The sequence below is a fragment of the Leptopilina heterotoma genome, unplaced genomic scaffold (assembly GCF_015476425.1).
Source record: "Leptopilina heterotoma isolate Lh14 unplaced genomic scaffold, ASM1547642v1 Lhet_53, whole genome shotgun sequence".
Taxonomy (NCBI): Eukaryota; Metazoa; Arthropoda; class Insecta; order Hymenoptera; family Figitidae; genus Leptopilina; species Leptopilina heterotoma.
Genome location: NW_025111115.1, coordinates 326,711 through 347,987, shown reverse-complemented (window position 1 = coordinate 347,987; position 21,277 = coordinate 326,711). Strand labels below are relative to the sequence as shown.

At 31.8% G+C, this 21,277-nt stretch overlaps 3 protein-coding genes across 3 annotated transcripts in view; 1 reads left to right on the top strand and 2 right to left on the bottom strand.

Moving 5' to 3' along the window:
• LOC122508275 (mitochondrial carrier protein Rim2) overlaps nt 1-18,329 on the bottom strand; it is a 35,711-nt gene extending 17,382 nt beyond the window's left edge. Inside the window, exons 1-3 of the mRNA XM_043621548.1 lie at nt 17,987-18,329; nt 15,822-16,001; nt 15,371-15,630 (exon numbers count right to left, since the gene is read on the bottom strand). Coding sequence (XP_043477483.1) covers nt 15,371-15,630; nt 15,822-16,001; nt 17,987-18,027 — 481 coding nt within the window. The 5' untranslated portion in view covers nt 18,028-18,329. The remainder of the gene's footprint in view (nt 1-15,370; nt 15,631-15,821; nt 16,002-17,986) is intronic.
• Nucleotides 4,460-7,015, top strand: LOC122508276. The gene is made up of 2 exons (XM_043621549.1): nt 4,460-6,495; nt 6,625-7,015. The coding sequence occupies exon 1, from the start codon at nt 4,974-4,976 to the stop codon at nt 5,889-5,891; it is 918 nt and encodes a 305-aa protein (XP_043477484.1). The 5' UTR covers nt 4,460-4,973; the 3' UTR covers nt 5,892-6,495; nt 6,625-7,015.
• Nucleotides 18,330-18,729: 400 nt separating the features above from the next.
• LOC122508243 (pachytene checkpoint protein 2 homolog) lies at nt 18,730-21,177 on the bottom strand. Its single transcript, XM_043621484.1, has 6 exons — nt 21,002-21,177; nt 20,577-20,733; nt 20,309-20,500; nt 19,973-20,200; nt 19,525-19,872; nt 18,730-19,430 (listed from the first exon to the last, which is right to left on the bottom strand). Exons 1-6 carry the CDS (start codon nt 21,049-21,051, stop codon nt 19,170-19,172), a joined length of 1,236 nt encoding a protein of 411 aa, XP_043477419.1. The 5' UTR covers nt 21,052-21,177; the 3' UTR covers nt 18,730-19,169.
• Nucleotides 21,178-21,277: the final 100 nt, after the last annotated feature.

Here is a 21,277-nt window from a genome sequence, read left to right as displayed (position 1 = left end):
ACGAGAATCTTCCAAAATTTTGAAACATAATTTAATTTATCCAAAGAATTAATTACTTTTAAAAATAATTAAAATTCTGCAACCATTTGTAACTTCTGAAAAATTCTCTAAATCATATCGTACAATTTACGGTTTTTTTTCAAAAAAACTGCCTTTTACAGACTTTAAATAAATTGATGGAGGTTTTTAAAAGAGAACTTTGCATTTCTATTAAAATTTCAATTGCTGCATATTTGTTTTTATATTGTGTTGTCTCATTTATTATTTTATCGTCAGAATATAGTAGTTTTCTCACTTGGGCATATTTTATCCTTTAGCTCTAATAATAAAACTTGGAAATTCATTTTTTCATCTTTAATCAAAATTTTTTTGAGTAATTTACAATCTTTAAAATAAAATAAATTGAATTATTATTTCAAAATATATTTTATATTGAAATAAATATTGGTTCCGAAAATCGGGAAATCGGAAAAAATATTGCGTTCAAGTCGCAATTTTATTACCTAACTTACCGAGGAATAAATTCGATATAATGTAAACAGATATTATACTCTCTTGCTCTAATACAGTCAGGTTCCCATACTGTTAGATTCCAAACTGTTATGTCCTCAGTAGTGTTATGTTTTTGCATAACCTCCAAATTCAGAAGTGTTAGGTGACGTCACGTTACGTCACCAATTTTCAGGGCCGTATTCTTAAGCCCAAAGAAAAGGGGGCATATACTTCTAGGCCAAACTTGAGGTGTATATATTTACGTTCCTGAAAGGTGCGCAGTAGACATACTTTGAGCACATAACAGAGCTGAGTCTGGAGGAGTGGGAAATTTCTGGAAATGTAACAGTATGGGGACCCGACTGTAGTTATAATTATTATTTTCTATTACTTCTATTCACGGCTGAGAAACTAGTCTCTTAAATTCAGGGTTGAGAACATAATGCGTAGAACTTTTGTAGTTTCCAAAAAAAATATGTGATGGGGGTATTATAAGGTGCATTCTCCAACGCAGCAATATTTCACAATTCATGGAGCGTTTACACCTTCTGTAAAAATTGTCCAGAAATGAAAATTTGCATTGGAGTAAGAGAGTCAGATACACAGTCTGTCTCTCTTACTCCAATGAAAAATTTTCCGTTCTGGAAATTTTTACTGAAGGTGTAAATGCTCCCTCAGAGTTTTCTCTGTAAAAACCTTAAGCTGACACAACACTCTCATGCTTAGCAACACTTTGACGTGCCAAGAGATAGAGAGAGAGAGAGAGAAAGCTATTACTAAGCATGAAAGTAGGGAGTAATTCCCCCCACGCAGTGGGGTCTTCCTTCAACGTCCGTGCGCTTGTATAAAGCAGGTTCTACATGGGATGCCCGACACGACGTGCCCCCTCTACTCTATCTACCAAATGCTTTTCCCTACTCACGGAGGAGAAGTTGGTATTGGAGAGGGGGCCCGTTTCACGTGTCGGGTATCCCATGTAGAACCTGCTTAAAAGTAGCAGACGCACACTGAAAGCTTCACTTTCCTCCAGTGTCTTACACAGGAAGGACCATACCATCAGCGCAGCGCACTGACGAAACCTCCACGGCGAAGGTGCTCTTGTCGAGCTTGATTTATAGCTCTACAAGGAAATTTAGTCGTCTCGCACAAGCCTTTCGTCAACGTCCGTGCTGCTTGTATAAAAGAAGCTCACGCACACTGAGAGCTTCACTTTCCTCCAGTGTATTACAATGGCCGCTAGGTGGCCAATTAGTGCACATGCTTGTGCGTTTGTCTGAGTTTAAAAGTTGATATTTTGTTTGTTTGAGACATTTATATTCACAATAGACGGTCGGTTTCAATTGTGTCTTTTCGGTTTGCTTAGCTGGTGACTTCTATTGCAAAATTAACGATCTTTGGACTGTAGATTCTTGGGATTATTCTGTCCTAACCTCACTTTGAACACTAAAGTTTTGGTGCGGTTATTAACGGATATTTTTGAATGTTCAGTTTGGGTTCTGTGTTCTTTGTATTAATTTTCTGGTGTGGCTGAAATGGCATCAAGTGGTGGTGTGGAAAGATGTGCAAAGTGTAGTAAAGATATTACACGTGCATTACCTATTTTTTGCACCGGATGCGATCTGCCTTATCATCGAAGTTGTGTGTCACAGATGTCTACATTACCCGATGGCTCATTCAAGATATGCTGTAAACCCAGGTCTTCATCTCCTTCAGTTATTTCCCAAGATTCCCTAGCAGCGGGCAACTTTGATACGGTCATGGCAGCTTTGGATAAACTGACACGTACAGTTTCCACTAATTTCATCAACATGAATGAAAATTTTGCAGACATAAATATCAAGCTTGACGACACATTGTCTAGACTTGATAAGATTGAAGGTAGGGTCTCCTCTCTGTCTGACCGTATAGTAACCGTGGAAGGGAGACTTGATAAATGCGAGACCACCCTTTCCGAAAAAGTTGATCCTAAACTAAATGCAAGTGTGTGTGTTAATGAAATACTTGACAGGAATGATAGGAAACAAAATCTCGTATTATTTGGTCTTCCCGAAAACGACACATTGAATACAGCAGACTTAAAAACACTGGTTATTAATAGACTTAGAAATTCAATAAATGTTGTTGACCTAGAAAGTGTTAAAATGTTAAGAATCGGTTCAAATGCGCAGGTCCTATGAAAACCCAGACCGGTGAAAATTGTGTGCGTGACGGAGGAAGGGGCACAGAAAGTACTAAGGGCCTTTATTGCTGCGAAGCGAGACCCAGTCCGTTCCACAGAGTTGAAAAATCTGTCCCTAACGCGAGACAAAACGTCTATGCAGAGAGAGGAGATTCGAGGAGTCCAAGATCAGCTGGCTGCGCGTCGGCGGGAGTGAGAGATGAACATCGCATTAGTGTATCGTCGAGGAGTCCCTATGATTGTCAAAGTTCCCCCACCGAAACGCACGACCACTGTTACGTTACAGGTGGGAGAGCCATCCCACTCTCAGTGACTTCCCCACCTAGGCAACTGTATTATCAAAATGTTAGGGGCTTACGTACGAAGGTGCACGATCTCCGTCAAAACATTCCCATTTATAATTATAGTGTTTATCTACTATCTGAAACTTGGCTAAACGATAATATAATATTCCACGAACTTGGTTTTCACAACTTTGATATTTTTCGGTTTGACAGGAGCAGTGCAACTAGTGATAAGACTAAAGGTGGAGGTGTTCTGATTGCGGTAAAAAAAAATTTGCATAGCTCAATTATTGATACTAGAATATCTTCCATTGAGCACGTATTTGTTAAATTTAGATACAAAAATAATTTATACATTCTTGGCTGTTTTTACATACCTCCCAATTCATCAATTAGTGTTTTTGTCGAGGTGTGTAATATTTTTGAAGAAGTGCATGACCAGTATTTTAATGCTCTTATACTTATTCTTGGAGATTTTAATTTGCCATATTTAACCAAATTTTTTCTTGGAAATATTTCACAATTGGATTTACTTAATGAACTCTCATTTCAACAGCAGCAAATAACATCTCTTTTTCTTGATACCATCGACTTCTTAGGCTTGTCACAAATAAACAAAAATACGAATATTTTCGGTTCGATTCTTGATTTGATCATCTGTAATGGGGATTTTTTAACCGTAAACACTATTTGTGACTCTATTCTACCTGTTGATAATTATCACCCCCCTCTATTAATTGATGTTATTTTTTTTAATTTAAATATTTTTGATAATGATCTTTCGCAAGGTTACAATGTTAGTTATGATTTCAAAAAAGCAAATGTGGCAGACATTATTACATACTTAAATTTCACAAACTGGAATTTACTTTTGAATGATGACAATGTTGACAAAGTGTTACTAGTATTTTATGATTATTTATATAATATTTTCGATATGTTTATTCCTTTGAAATATCACAGGTTTTCAACTTTTCCTCCATGGTTTACTGGGGAATTAAAATCATTAGTATTTGCTAAAAGAAAAGCTCATTTAAATTACATCAAAGACAAAAGTGATAAAAATTACTTATATTTTTCTAAGCTACGGGCTGAATGTAAGATTTGTTCTAGGACTTGTTACAATGACTTTATTTCTAATACCGAAAATGCTATATTGGAAAATCCAAATTTTTTTTGGAAGTATGTAAGTTCCACTCGTCGAGATCATAATATTCCTGCACAAAAACATATGTTTTTCAAGGATGAATCTGGAGATACACCGTATGAAATTTCTAATCTTTTTGCAAAACATTTTAAGTCAGTTTACACTTTACCAACAACACAGTATCCAGATTCATCTTTTAACTCGAACTTTGATGTCAGTCTTAATAAAATTAGTGTCAACAGAAATGATATTTTTAAGATAATTAAAGATTTGAATATTAACAAGGGGGCGGGTCCGGATGGAATACCTCCTTCCTTCATTAAGTCATGTGGCTATTCGATCATTGAGCCGTTATTTATAATTTTTAATAAATCTTTACAATCCTCAGTGTTTCCACTGGACTGGAGAAGGGGAGTAATAACACCCGTGTACAAGTCTGATAATAAGAACGACACACAGAATTATAGACCAATAACGTTATTAAGTTCTTTTGCGAAAATATTCGAGAGTATTATTTTTGATAATATATACGCGGCAGTCTCAGGGATCATTATAGAGGAACAACATGGATTTGTTAAGGGTAAATCCACATTGACAAATCTTGGTATTTTTTCAACTTACTTATCTGAGAATATTGAGAAGGGTTACCAGATTGAGACTATCTATGCAGATATCTCAAAGGCATTTGATAGGGTTGAACACAATATACTATTGCATAAACTTAGATCTATAGGAATTTCTGATAACATAGTCAATTTTTTCAAAAGTTATCTTTCTGATAGGTGTCAGGTAGTCAGGGTCAATAGTATTTATAGCGATCCTTTTTTAGCAACCTCGGGTGTTTCGCAGGGATCACGTCTTGGTCCCTTAAATGTTTGTGATATATATGAATGATATTAAACCCATCTTTAAGCATTCCTTGTTTCTGCTCTATGCGGATGATTTAAAATGTTTCATAAAAACTAAGCTTCCAACCTTTCAAGAGGACTCCTCGGATTTGCAGTCAGATCTGAGGAGTCTACAAGTTTGGTGTAACGATAATCACCTCAGTATAAATACTAACAAGAGTTATGTTATGTCTTTCACTAAGGGTAGGGTTAATTTATTTGACTATATTCTTGATGGGATTGTTTTGGTCAGAGTGACAAGGGTGCGAGATTTGGGTGTTTCATTTACTAACGATTTTTCTTTTAATGAGCGCATAACTGAAACTGTATCTAAGGCTACAAAATCTCTTGGGTTCATAATGAGGAATGCTTCAGTGTTTAATAAAATTATCACTGTTAAAACCTTGTTTCTGACGCTTGTTAGATCTATGATCGAGTATGCATGTGTGATTTGGTCTCCATTCTATGTTTTTAATATAATCAGACTTGAACGTGTTCAGAATAGATTCCTGAGATTTGCTGCTAGACTGCTTAATATTCCTTTTGATTTTTATACACATGACTATAAACACTTGAGGGTTAAAATGAATATTCCTACTTTAACTTCGAGATTCTATTTTTCTGATATGTCTTTTCTGTACAGGCTGTTGAATGGAGCTATTTACTGCCCTTCACTTCTTTCAATGGTTAACTTACGAGTTCCTAGAACAATAACGAGATTCAACACTCTATTCTCAGTTCCTTTTCACAGAACTAATTATGGAAATAATTCTTTAATACATCGACTATGTAGAGAAGCTAACTCAATTGAGAGTGATGTTGATTTTTTTGATACTAATGCTTTAAGATTTTCATTACGATTGCGAAGCCTACTTTTTAATTCAAACAGATATGTGACATAGGCTACCTAGCATTTAAGCTTATATTTGTTTCATATTGTATTTACTAGTTTTATGAGTACTTTGTACAAAAGGGCTTGTCCCGTGATTTTCCAAATAAATAAATAAATAAATTACACGGGAAGGATCTAACCAACAGTGACCGCGCACTGACAAAACCTCCACATCGAAGGTGCTCTTGTCGAGCTTGAGTTGGCTCTCAGCAAGGAAATTCGGTCGTCTCGCACAAGCCTTCCTTCAACGTCTGTGCGCTTGTATAAAAGTAGCACACGCACACTGGGAGTTTCACTCTCCTCCAGTGTCTTACACAGGAAGGATCTAACCAACAGTGCAGCGCACTGACGAAACCTCCACGGCATACGGTGCTCTTGTCGAGCTTGATTTATAGCTCTACAAGGAAATTTAGTCGTCTCGCACAAGCCTTTCGTCAACGTCCGTGCTGTTTGTATAAAAAGAGCACACGCACACTGAGAGCTATCACTTTCCTCCAGTGTCTTACACAGGAAGTATCTATCTACGAAACCTCCACTGCAACGGTGCTCTAGTCGAGCTTGATAAGGAAATTCATTCGTGTCTTTCTTTAACGTCCGAGCCTTCTTTGCAAAAGGTGAACATATTTTATATTACTATAAATGCATTTTAAATGTTTCTTGACATCTTGCTATATTTACAAATACAAAATTTGTTATCTAAGAACATCTTTTCTAATAAAATTTTTTTTTTTAATTTGTTACAGAGCCTTTCTAGTCGAAAATTGTCGAATTGCCAATTCTACAATCACTTTCCTCCAGTGTCTTACACGGGAAGGATCGAACCATCAGTGCAGCGCACTGTCAAAACCTCCACTGCAAACGATTCACCGAGGAAGAAGAGTATTTTAAGAAAACTAGCGCCTCAGACGGCCTTCGGCCGTCTTCGTTGCTTCTATTCCTTCTTCATTTTTGTTCAATTTTTAAAAGTTACAATGTTCAGTTTTTTAATTTAATAATTTTTTATATAAAACCAGAGCCCTCGTCGACCGCTTGGCGGTCGACTTTGTTGCTGCTTTATTCTTAATTCTATTTTAATTTTTAATTAAATTCTATTTTATATTTTTAATTATTATATTTTTATTATTTGATATCCTTCTTTTTTTATTTATGATTTTATTTTATTTATAAATAAAATCATTTTATTTATAAATTTTTCTTGAGATAAACCAGACAAACCCAAGACAGCTCCATCTATTTCGTTTACATTTAGAGTGTGAGGTGCGCTTTCTATGTTCTTTTTTATTCTCTATGCTTATTTCTTGCTTCGATACTTTTCGAGTTCGACTTTTTTCAATTCGAGCTTTTTCTGCTTTGCATTTTTTTAGAAAGGATCACCTGGACACTACGTTCTACGGATTGCGAATATTTACGGATTTAAATTTAATATACATTTTTAAAATGGAAAAGGAAAACGATAATGTAAGTAGTGTTAGATCTTCCCCATCTCGACATGAAAATGAAATTCGTCGCGTAGAAAAATTGAATAATTTTCATCGACGTGCGGTATCACGTCCTTTTATACAAGTATTACCGTCTAGTAACCCGTTACCGCAGTTCAATTTATCGTCTAACCGCCCATTAGAATTGGAAAATTGTCCCCCTCAACAGACAAGTACAAGAATTCAAAGAACAGTGTCTAGTCCTTTTATCCCCGTATTATCTTTTGAAAGTAATGAAAGTCGAGTGCGTTGTCCATTATTTGACCCAACATTCATGGAAGAAGCTTGTTCGTCTACATGCGGAATTACTGAAGAAGAAGTGTCGCTCGATGAAATTCCATCCAACGTTCAAATAGAAAAGGAACTATTTCAATTTTTCGACGAGAACACCCGAATGTCTGTAGGAAGTGGAGTAGATTATTGCAAGTCGAAGGAACATGATTTTGATGATGATACAACGTTATCATGGCAACGTAATTTGGGACTGATGAACATCGTGTCATCATCATCATTCAAGGACAGCAGTACACCGATGGATATTGATAATGAAGAGGAAGAGGAAGAAACAACATCTAGTCCTACGCCGAAAAAAAGATACAAGCTGAATTTAAAAGAAGAGAAACTAGTTGAAGATGTTTTCAGCCAACAATCAACATCAAAGGAGCAGAAATTAGGAAGAAAAGCTCCTCTTAAGAAGAAAAAATCATTATCTCCGATACCCAGCACGAGTCGTCAAGCTGATGAAAACGACTTTTTGCAAAGTCTCCATTTACAGGAAGAAAAAGATTCGACATTCAAAATCCCCGAGCCATTAGCGACACCATCTAAAAGTAGCAGAAATGATTCTGAAAAATTGAAGAAAACAAAGAAATCTACATCCAGGAAAGAACAACAACAACAATCGAAATTTACAATAAAGACTGTATTTGAATCTTTCTGCCCGAATGAACAACTTCGTACAATTATCAATGATCAAGTACAAATGTTATCACGTATGTTCATCTTGATATCTGTATTTGTTAATTTTGCCCTTAGACATCCTACAAATACTTTTTTTCTTGACGAATGGTCTAAGAATGGGCCCGATTACTTAACAATTACATATTTATTCAAAGAGAAGGAACGTATTACTTCAACACAGAATGCATTTCTCAAAAAGTTGCGTGAAGAATTTGTTCCTGAATTTTCAGAATATATGGGGCGACCATTGGAAAAATTCAATTGCACTAACTTATCTTCTCAAATACAACAAATGGCTGCACAAATGGATACAAATTTCACTACAAATCTCACTACGCACTGTAGAAATCGACTTGCCAAATTTTTTAAAAATGAACTGTTTAAAAAATCACCGAGCTACAAGGAGAGAAAATCCAGAGTCATTGACGAAAAATCCATTGAAGAGAGGGAGATGAAGCGAAAAGAAGAAAAAAGGAAACGTGCAAGAAAAAACGAATTAAATGGGACAGGAAGAAGAGGATGAAAAGAAAATCTGGAAGACAGAAGAGAGTTGGAAAACACAATAAATGTAGAAATTTGTATCCAAAAAATAAAAAAATGAGGGACAAATTAATAAACATTAAATCGAAAACGGAACAAAAATCACATAATGTTGAACAGAGAAAAATTGTCTACGACGCAAGGAAAACTATTGGAAGGAATCGAGGCAAGAAGAAATTTTCCAAGAAGCCGAGCATCAAACCACCAAAGACAACACCCAAAAACAAACCGTGCAGGAATCTGCAGAAGGAAATAACACCTGAAAATGAAACAAGCGTTGAAACATCTGCAACAATTGAAAAAGACAAAACGGAAGAGGAAGAGGAAGAAGAAAAAGAAGGTTACACAATTAAAACCTTAATTGACAATCTTCTTTTAAATAAATGCGAAAGTGAAACATTAAATCAAATGAATTTGGAGGAATTGGATTTTGGAGACATCGAGGATAAAAATACGTGTCACAAATTTCTCCCTTTTTATATTCGCTTACAAAAATACTTTGTCGATGAAAAAATAAGAGGCTTCATGCTTGTGCCTATAATGAAACCTGGTGTAAAGTACATCTGCTACACAAATACTGCACTGAGTGAATTGGAAAATGTATTCAAGAAGAAGCAAAATAAAACTGGAGAAAAAACACCAACCAAGAAAATGACGAAAGCCGAAATTTCGAAACAAGAGGCAGATCACAAGAAACTCATCTCACCGGTAAAGGAAAAGAAGGAAAAATTGTCTAGTGATAAGAAAATTTTGACGAGAGATATAAAGTTAATAAAAAGTGAAAAAAATCCCCAGAATAAAAAAAGATTGGCCGAATTGGAATTAAAATTAAAAGTTTTAAATGAAGATTTGTCCATCATCAACAAAGAATTAAAAAACATTACAGAAATTCACAAAAAAGTCGTGACTGAGAGGAATCAAGATAAATATCTTGAAAATGAACGAAGGTGGTAAAGACTTTTCAATATCTCGAAATTACGCGTTAATAAAAAGAAGTATAAATTTTCAGGGACAATTATGACCGACGGGATTGCCGTTTCAGTAATTTTTAATGTTATAAAACCAAAGAAAATAATTGATTTCTTGCCTACCGAACAAGGAGATGTGCGCGATAAAACTAAATATAAAATTTTAAAAGGACTAGACCCAGGATTAAAGCTTGCTTTCGGTGGCGTTGAAAGGGAAATGAAGCAAGACTTTGATATTAATTCTAAAAACAAACCGATTAAAATCCCCACGGCAACATTTCGTTTCCAAACTCAGGAATATAAACGGCGATCGATTTTATATAAAGTAGGAAATGATCAGAAAAAGTATTACGAAACTTTATTAGACACTCCCGAATTCAAAGACAAAGTAAATCATCGCGATCCATCACTTATTATTCCGTGTACTAAATTTTTATTAAGAACCTTTTACGATCAACAACCGAATATGGAGAAGAAGAAAATAGCTCGCCTCAAGTGGGACAAATACATGCTTGTCCAACGAGAAACTGATTATCTTGCTGATTATCTGGTAGGGAATAGAAAAGAAAAACAACTCATAGCAATAGGCAGTCCAAAAATCTCACCGTGGATGCGTGGTCATGTACGCATGCCATTAAGAAAAGTGGTACGAAGATTAGCCGAAAAGCAAGATAAATATAAAAATTTACGTCTTGTTTTTATCGACGAATTTAATACCACTAAAATGTGCAGTACATGTAATCAGAAGATGAAAATTCTAAGAAATAGAACTGCCTATTGCTCCAGTTGCAGGACAGCATGGAATAGAGATGTGAACGCTGGAAGAAACATTTTAAATTTAGCTGTAGTTCGACTCGGTATAATTCAAAAAGAACAGCTTCCCGACTCGACCAAATTCCGCGCGATCGCGGAAATAGAGTAATAATCTTCCGCGTTTACTTAAAAAATGGGGTAGATCTATCTACTATACAATAATTGGTTTCCTTCACTTGATGGGGAACCATGCCTTTGCACAAAGGCGTACACCACCAGATGGTGCACTGTAAATTCACGATGACACAAATTGTCAAGGACAATATCGGTGTATTTTCGCTTACATAAGTGAAACTATTATATGTACTATATAGAAAATGACCGAACACGCAGACTCTCATATTCTACTTGAAAAATGAAAAATGAAGGCCGGAAGTTAATGAGATGAAAACATTTTCAAATTACACGATAATGGTCAATAAGTGCCCATATGATTATAGAAAATAAGAGAAAAATATTCATTACAAAAAGTTGTTAAATTAAGATTTATTGTGCAAAAAAAAAAAAATAATAATCAGCACGTGCGATTCCTGACTCAAGGCACGTATCACCTGTTTTTCTGTTTCTCCTTTATGTGCATCTATAAAAGATTGTTTACGAAATGTTATAACTCAAAGTAGAACTCTGTTAAATGGCCAAATGTCCCGAATTAATTGCGCTTTAGACAATGATGATGATGCTGATGATTATTTCTATAATTGTACCACGATCCCAATGAGCTAATGATCTTATCATCTCAAATTAATCATCGAATTAATTCTGTTCGTCGTTGAGCAAAAACCTTCAATCTCTCTCTCTCTCTCTCTCTCTCTCTCTCTCTCTGCCTTTAATTTTTGTTAAATTACGAGTCAATCTGAAATCATCATCTCAAGATTAATATTTTGTTTTCAATTCTAAATTTGTATTTGAAAAAAATACTCAAACGAAAAATAAAAAAAACTCTGCCTCAGCAAAGTTAGTCTTCATTTTTCCATAGTTTTACATTATTTTCAAAAAAAAAGAATTAAATATGAAAAAGAATTGAAAAATTAAATATAAAAAAGAATTAAAAAATTAAATATGAAAAATAATTGAAAAATAAATAATTTTGAAAAAGCATTTTGAAATAGACTTAATTTGCAAATAATCGGAAAGTAGAATTATTATGTATTTTTAAATAAATTAAATTAAGAGAAAAAGAAACTGAGAAATAGCAAAAGTTCTTTTTTTTATTTCCGCTAATTCATCTTGATTGCTTCAATGAATAGCAACGAGTAGGTTACTATTAATAGTAAATGCCGCGTATATTTTCCGATATGATCGTTCACTCAAATAGGTGCAATGTACGTATTTACTATTTCCCGCAATTTAATTTCAAGGACAATGAAAATGAAACGTGTGTCAACAATGTTTATATAGACATTTATTTTTCAAATCAAAGTTGCATGCAAAATTTTTCAAAAACAACTTCATTTGCAATTCTCTCTCTCTCTCTCTCAAAAAAAAAGAATTACTCGTTTGTAATCATAAAATATTGTTTTTAAACATTCCTTCATTATTATTCCAATTTTCATCGTTTTTTTGAAAATTTATTCAATTCCGCAGAAAAAGAGTATTACTTTGCAGAAAATTTTTCGTACCATTTCGTATACTAAATTATAGCTATTTTGTTAAAACTTCAATTTTTTATGGAGTATCTTTTTAATTTTCCTTCAAGTTTAGATTTTAGAAACAAATTTTGGTAGTTAATTGAAAAAAATATTGTTCCTTTTCTATACAATGAAAATGAAAAATTCATTGAAAACAAAAATTAAAAACGTATTTCGTTGTTTTCGTTCAATTTCGTACTAAAATCTTTATTGTAAATAAAGAAAAGAGTAGAAATAAATAAATAAAGATTGTAACTCTTTTGGTTAAAATTGCAATTCTTTTGGGGAATTTTGATTAAATTTCCCTTCTTCAGAATTAGGTTTTAGAAACAAATTTTGGTAGTTAATCCTAAAAAAAATATTCCTTTTCTATATAATAAATATAACGTAAATGAAAAATTGATTTCCCGGTGCAATCCTCCCATCCACCCCCTTTTAGCTCGCTGCCTACGTGACTTTGAACACGTGGTTCTTCTCAGGTTTGCAATTTATTTGCGAGAGCAAGGACCTGAAATTGTGTTCAATGTTCCGGTACTTACTAAAGAATAAAACTTTCCCAAATCGGAATTGGAAACGTAAATAATTCTGACTCGTTAAAAAAAACAAAGTAATTATTTCCAAAAAGTATAGACCGCCTTCACTATAGATTTATATTTTCCTATTTGTGTTTTTGTTTTCAAACTAAAACGATTTAATCTTGAAAGCAAAATAGTTATGCAAAAAGGTCATAGTTGTCATGAATGCAATGTTGTTTTTGCGCTTGCCGCGTAATTGCATCAAAAATAAATTAAGTATCAGCAACATACGATCATTGAATAAAAAAAGAGGTTGTAAATTAATTTTAATTAATTGCGCTATTAATAGAAATTCATTTTCAGTTATGAATTGAATTTCCTATTAATTGCAAATAATTTCTCTCAGTAATTTAAATTAATTTCCCTCAAAATATTATAAATTAATTTTTCTCAATAATTGAAAATGATTTTTCTCAATACATAGTTTAAAATAATTTTTATCAATAATTGAAAATAAGTTTTGTCAATAATTGAAAATAATTTCTCTCAATAATTTAAATTAATTTCTCTCAATAATTTAAATTAATTTACACACTAAAAAAAAGTTTTACTTTCAGCCTCTTTTTGAGGCTGAATTTATGATGTAAACGGAGTCAGCCCCGTTAAACAAGGACAGACTTATGTGAAATACATGGGCTGAATTTAAGGTGTAAACGGAGTCAGACTTTTTTTTTCCTGTGTAATATACAATATGTAGAATATTAATTTTAATTAATCGCACGATTATTCTTCAATTAATGGTATTAATTAATTCTTTTATTAATAATCAAGATGAATTTAAAATTAATCTACAAACAAAATTATATATTGAATACTATTTTCAGTAATAATAATAATTTCTATATTGTTCCAGAAATAATAGTATACTAAATGGAAAAATTTTAATTTGAAGCAAAGTAAAATATAAATTATTTTTGTATGCATTTGATAAAATATTGTGACGTAAATTAATAATAAACAATAAAACAATAAAATTAAAATAATAAATAATAATATAATTCTTCTAAAATTTTATTAGTTGTAAAATAATATTAATTCATTCAATTTAGTTGAAATTAGAAAATTAATTAATTCTTGAAATGACTTTTGGAAATTTAATAAATGGAAAATTATATTAATTCATTAAATTTTAATTGAAATTAGAAATTCAATTAATTAAATTAATTTAAAATAAAAAAATAATTAAATGGAATCATTTAAAGTAAAAATTCTGAAATAATAACTAAAAAGAATAAAACGTAAATTCCGATGTAGGTATGCAAATTTTTTTCACGACACTTGATACTTTTGAATATGTTTTAAATGTTAAAAAAATATTGTCTCTCGTTGACTGTGCGTTTGACAAGTTAAACGATTAAAATTGTGTGAGTGCAATTTTCTTAATAAGTGAAACGCATACATTGATAAATTATGTAGGTAATATGTACATTAAACGAGTGATTGAGCTCGTGTTGCACAAGTTGTAAACAGATGAGCAGACAAATGTCTCCCCAGCAGAGAAATCTTTGTCGAGCCATTGTGTCTCTGAGTTCAAGTTTCAAGTTATGGACTTGTCAGACCATTGAATATCTTGCCTTTAATTGAATGATACACATACAATAATGAAAATATATCCATGTCTTTTATACGTGTACAAAAAAATGTCTCAACATATATATTCATTCATTATTTCTAATTCATTTCAATTCAACACTCTCGATAATATTCCATTATTTATTTAATATTTAAAGTTCAAAAAGGGTTTTTTTTGTCTCAGAAGTAAGCATAGTTTAATTCAAAAATCACATAATTTGTCCAAATAAATGCTAATAAACTCTAAAAGAATTAAGAAGTTGCGCAATAAACACTATTTTTTTCAATGATCATTGCGTAATTGGAGATGAATTTCTATATATCAACGAGAGATGGAAATTTACGAGAAAAAAAATTGTACTCTATGTTAACTCAAAATAGAATTAAAAGTATTTATATAATCGAATTATTCAAATTAGCGTTCAATTTCTTCAAAACTTCTTTTTTTCCTCTTTTTCTCAATTTCAATTATTGATAATGACGTATCAATAGATTTATAATTAAATTCTCAAGTGTGCCTAGTGAAAGAGTAGTGTTATCAATTTTTGTACATATGTATATATATAATAAAAGATCAGAGTGCATGAGAAATCGTAAGTGTATAGTATGAAGACGCCCTTTGATAAAAATAAATTCATGACGCGCATTCACAATCATTATCTCACCATGATTCGCGTAATTTTCGATTATAAAAAGAAAACTAATAATTACAATTAGTCTAGAAATTAGATAAGTCACAATAAAAAAATACTTTTCCATAGAAAATTTTCAATTTTTCCAAGAGAAAAATTTATTTTTAATGTCCTGACAGATTTTCTGCGGATTTTTGCGACACAACACTTTTGATTCGTTTTTTTTCTCAATTTGATATCCGCAGAAAAAATGTGCCTAAAAATTCGAATTCAAGATGTTGACAATGTTAATAAATACTAAAATCAATATTCTTTTTACTAACCGGCACAAGAAGCGGAGCAAACGTGAACAACTGGACTGTCAGGAGGTAAACATGAATTGAAGAAGCCCTTGCTTTGTGAATATGTGCAGAAATAAATCGCCCTTGAGGGCGCAACACCAATCAGGTTTGGTCCTAATCCTTTAAATAAGGCTCGATATCCTTCGTTGTCTATGATATATTTTATACAGTGAATAAAATTCGGAGCATGTGAATGTGGAGCACCGCCCGAGGTTCCATAATGCGACAATATCATCGAGTATCTAATGAAGAGAACAAATTTTTTAATTCCAAACATCAGATTTTATTTCTCTATTACTAATTTACAAAAAAAAAATAAACTAATAACTCAATTTAATAATTAAAATTTTAAATAATTTTAATTAAAAAAAATTAAACAAGAGAGAATTAAGATAATAATTAAGAGAGAAAATAAATGAAATGAAAGAAATACCTCGGATTGTCACCAGTACATAATCGCCTTTGAGGCGGATTTGGAAAGGTTTTGCAAGTGACATGACCGGAAAAAAATTCCTTGTTTCCAGGAGGATAGAAACCAGAGGTTGAAGATTGCAATCGTGTTTTGACAACTTCAAGAGGACAGGTTGCAATAGCACCCACTGTTCCAGCAACTCTGCGCAAATTAAAATACAAATTACACAAATATTTTGACGTTTAATTACAAATTTTAATTCGAAAAAGTTTCCTTTTCTTTCCTTCCCTATTCTTCAAATTAATTTCACTACTTTCTTAAAGTTTCGAACGTTCAGACGAACATTATTTTCTGGATTAAAAACCAAATTCTCAGCACAGCAATAAGTAATTAATTTTAATTATCTCTCTTTTTTCACAGTAATTAAAATATTCTTTACAGAAATAAAATAGAAGAAAAAACTCGAACGTTAGAAACATTAGGAAAATTTTTCTTACTTTTTTAGAATTAGAATTAAAATGACTTTAAAGTCTTAAAACAATTAATAAACATATAAATTAGAATTAAAATGAATGAAAGTGTTAAATTGTGAAAAGCAACAAAAAGTGAGTTAAAAAGATTGGCAAATGTTTTTTACTTCAATTAGAAGCTGATAATTTGTAAAATCGATCCACGTGAGATATTGAGGCGAGAAATTTGAAAGAGAAGGTAAGACCGGTTACATATACACAGGTGTATAAAATTCCGTCTATATACAATCATTGAACCAATACACACTTTTATACATTTGAACCGGCTAGAATTCATCGTTTACTTCTAAATATAGCTCAGGAAGTCTCTGACTGTATAGTATAATCTGTCGAGTCGGCATACTGCCACTTCAAAACACAAACAACATATAGTATGTTGCTGTTTACCGGCTCTTTAAAAAAATGCATCTAGCACTTGAAATTCTACAGCAAAACAATTTACCCAAACTGTCTTTAAATCTACTAGTCATTTATTTAACAATATTCGAAATTTAAAACTAAACTTCTAAAAAAAACAATCTAAGGAAGAAATCTTTTCTAAAAATATATTTTAGCAAATATTTCACCAATATTTTACTATTCTTTATTTTACAAGATTCACAAGATTCACAAGTAAAAGAAATCTGAACCTCTTTCAATATTTCAAAATAAAGTACATAAAAATAATAATCAGTGAATAAAAATAAACGTATATTTTTAGATAAAAGAAAACTTAGAAATGTCGCGTATTTTTCGTATCGATTAGAATTACTCATCAACAATATCGAATAATTATACACATTTAAAATTTTTATTTTCAAGTTCACTCTTTTTTAAATTTTCTTCAATTTGACAAATTAACAATATTGTCTCCCTTTAAAATAAAATACTTTACTTGTTTAAAATTTTTGATCAAAATAATTTTCTTTCTTTTTGCAAATAAAATAATTGTTTGTTTTTTTTTAAATCAAAATTAGGTCACTGCACTTTTATCATAATGTGATGTAACAAAATAATGATCAGATGATTACTTTTAAAGAAGCGACTAAGCGAGAGTGAAAATAATCTACAAAAAATTTATTTTTGGGTAAATTATATAAAGCTGGAAAATAAATATGAAAAATTTAATCTTTATTGAAAATCGATATTTAGAAATGACCACGTTATAAAACAACAAATTGTAATATTTTTCGACACTGCGCAATAGAATCTGTGTGGCACATTACGTTATTATATTGTCCTAGGTCTTGGTTTTTTTGCAATGTCTATTTGTTTCGTCTTTTTTTCCATGTAAATTTTCATACACAAATACGAGAAAAGAACAAATTAATAAGAAATCATTTCGATAATGGGTAGAGAAAAAAAATCACAGTTGTAAAACAGTATTAACAATGAGACGATCTGACTATATTTCTCACTTATCATTGTTTACCTCTTTTTTTTTTAATTCTCTTATCAATTTTCAGTAGATTGCTAAATATTAAATGTCGACAAAACGGAGAGAAAGTCCATGGAAAGATGGAGGTTTGAAAATAAACGGAATTTCATTATTGAAAAGGAAACCGGTTACTTTGAGGGGACTATTTTTCATGACGAAATTTCTATAGTTGAAAAACAGTGGTAACGTTATTAAACTATGAGATTATTTATAAAGTTTATAAATTTAAAGAGACCAACCCTCCGGCAACAAGGTGTATTACAGTGTCGCGCTGCGACATTATATGATGACAAAATATTTAATTCCGCTATCACTCCGGTCTTCTTTTTGCATTCACTGTTAAAGTTTAACTCCTCGAACTAAACACTATTTTTCACTGGGTAAACAAATTCACAAGAAAGCTCGTCAATCTCGTGATAAATCGTGTTGATTTTCAAAGATTTTTTTTCTCGTCTTGCGGTATTTTTTTATCGGCACACACCACACATAAATTCCTCACCGGGAAAACACAACCATCACGTATTGGCGCCTTTAAATAACTGAAAACATTAACGTTTTGCAGGCTTAACCACTAATGCGACGTGCCACGGAAAAATCAAGTTTAGTCATTGAACAAGAAATAAACAGAGAGGGAAATTGCGCCAAAAACGCAGTTCGATATTTCACCGCCAAGTAAACAAGAGCGCTGTTTGCTAATCTGAATTAAAATAACTAAAAAAAACTTTAAAAAAAACTAAAATAATGAAAATCGAAAGATTTTCTAATGAAAGGAATTTTCTTTATTAAAAATAAATACCATTTTTATACGCAAATTTTGCGAAATTTCTGACTTTCCGCCAGTGCTACCAAAACTGCGCACGCAAAAAATATACTTCCGTTCGAAATATAAAATATCCGTATCGCGCGACTTTTTTAAATATAGGTACAGAAAGTATTTTCAAAAAACTAATTTATGATTATGAATAATAATAAAACCAATAAATTTCAGTTTTAATTTTAATATATATTCTTAAATTGTGCAGTTTACACTCTCTCTTTTCTTCTTTTGAAAAATAAATAAAAACTTTATAAATACATTACGATAGTTACAACCACTAATTAAAGTTAATAAAAATTTCAGTATAAAAACGACTCGAAGCACTTATTCAAGGCACTACAGTTAAGTGTCAATTTTCTTAAAATGTTAATTTTTAAAATTTGTGCTTTTTACAGGAAAATACTGTAGTTTAGAAAAATACTGAATATTTCTTTGTTTTTAGCATTAAGGCAACTTCTTATTTAAATAATAAGTAAAATAAGAACGCAATTTTGAGAAGTGACTCAAATAAAAAAATTTTACGACGTGTTATATCAAAAGCATAAAAATTTAAAGCTTTAAATAAAGAACAAAAAAAATAAATAAGGGATTATTTAAATCTCTCTTTAAGCAATTTCCTCTTCTTTTTGCTTTTCGACAGCGAGATGCATTGCTCTAAAGAAACGAGGAACTGGACATTTTGCTGAATGTGTATAGAGTGCGTGCGCTAGGAAAGGAATTTTTCTTAAAACTCGTCCACTCATTCCCACGCTTTCTTTACTTAATTCCAGTAATTTTAAACTGTGTTTCGTCTCACTGTTTTCTTCGTAACCCAATTTTTTCAAATGTGCAATGTCGCATAAAGCTTCTGTCTCTAGAAAACCAGTCTAGAAATTTGAAGAATATTTAAATATTAATAACAATGATAATAATATTATCAATTAATATAATTAATTTCAAGTTATGTAATTAGATTCTTACCCTCATTAATTCCTTAATGCAAGAGTGATAAATTTTATAAATCGCCTGCTCGCTTGGAAGTCCAATCAATTGTTTAAGATCCGCACGATCAATAAATGCCAAATCAATTGCCTCGGTCACATTGCTTGTCGTGAGGATTATAACATTTGAGTATTTTTTTATTTGATCCAGCTGTGTCAATAATGCATTTACAACTCGAATAGCGTCACTGGGTTCGGTACCATTTGTACAAGATTTTCTCATGTGAGCAAGAGATTCAACTTCGTCGATTAAAACGCAAACAAGGGCTTTTGGATCTTCCAAAAGATTTTTCACCTCGTCGAATAGTTTCATTACAAGCTTTCCACTCTGTTAACAAACAAAAATAACATTCATTGCAAAAAATAATATTCCTTTTTGTACTACGATTATTATTTCTTTAGGAATAAATTAGGCAAACAATAAAAACCTCTGAAAACCATTTGGAGAACAAACTGTGACTGTTTATTTCAATGAGTTCGCCATGAGTGTAATGATTTCCCAAACGAATCGCTGCCTTTTGTGCAAGGGCTTTACACAAACTTGTCTTTCCTGTGCCAGGAGGTCCATGAAGGAGAATCACTTTATTCCAACTTATTATATTTGGATCAACTTTTCGATCTGAAAACAACATTGTCGTCTCCACAAAGTGTAAAAGCTGAAAAAAGGACAATGAATGAAAAACTCTAATTTATTGAAAAATAAGGCAAATAAAAATAATTAATCTAGATTAATTAATAGCAAGTAGGTAGAAATAAAGACTTACGTGCTCTTTAATATCGGATTCATAAATAAGATTTTCCCAAAGACCGTGAAATTCTGTGGATGGAAGAATCCAGTGGGAAGCAGCAGCCATCTCGTCAGATTCGCTGCGAATTGTCTCGGTCGCTGCACTTTCTTCAGTTAATCGATAAACATAAACTTTTAGATGGCTGCTATGAATTTTCATGTGTGTCCTCTGCAAAACAAATTTATTTACTCACGAATATTCACTTTGCAGAAATGAATTTTATTATAATTGACAAAAACAATACCTCAGGATTGCTACAAGAGCAAATAACAGATTGAACATGATTTTTGACAATGTCCTTGGAAAACTGTTCCCCGGGCATTGGTACATTTAAAGTTATTTCATCCAAGGAACTTAATTCCGCTCTTACTATTTCTTCTATATCACTTCGAGATAACATACTGCAATGAAAAAATTTCATTTTATTCATTAAACAACAATTATAACCTCAAACAATTTCAGGAATTTTCGTATTTTTAAAAGTTTTTGAGGTTTTTAGATATAATAAAAACAATTGGAAAGAGAACAAAAAAAATATCTATTAATCATGTTTAGTAAATGAAACAAAAACAAAAATAAGAATTAACAATCTTTTGCAAAGCACGCGGCGTGATAAGTGATAACAAAGACAAAGCCGACAAAGTGTTTATCAAAAATAAGTGAAATTACCTGTCATCCTTCTGACATATTTCCACGTGAATTATATCGTGCGAATCCATTATATTCTTTTCAAATTCAAGTAGAATTAAATATTATTAAAGATTATAAATAAATATTAAGCGGCAAAAAATAATCACACTTCGCAACAATGTGGTAAATAGACTTTTTAAATGGCTGATCTTACTGGTCAAATTTAAGGCACATTCACAATTGGATACATCAACCTAAAGAAGCGTTTTCAAAGCAGAAATAACAATTTCTAGTCAAATTATAAAAATGTTAACA

Coding starts and splice junctions, on each gene's coding strand:
- LOC122508276 (XM_043621549.1), top strand. CDS start 4,974: ATGTTTGTGATATATATGAATGATATTAAACCCATCTTTAAGCATTCC.
- LOC122508243 (XM_043621484.1), bottom strand. CDS start 21,051: ATGGATTCGCACGATATAATTCACGTGGAAATATGTCAGAAGGATGAC. Junction 20,501..20,576: donor GCTCTTGTAGCAATCCTGAG/GTATTGTTTTTG, acceptor TTTGTTTTGCAG/AGGACACACATGAAAATTCA. Junction 19,873..19,972: donor TCTCCAAATGGTTTTCAGAG/GTTTTTATTGTT, acceptor GTTTGTTAACAG/AGTGGAAAGCTTGTAATGAA.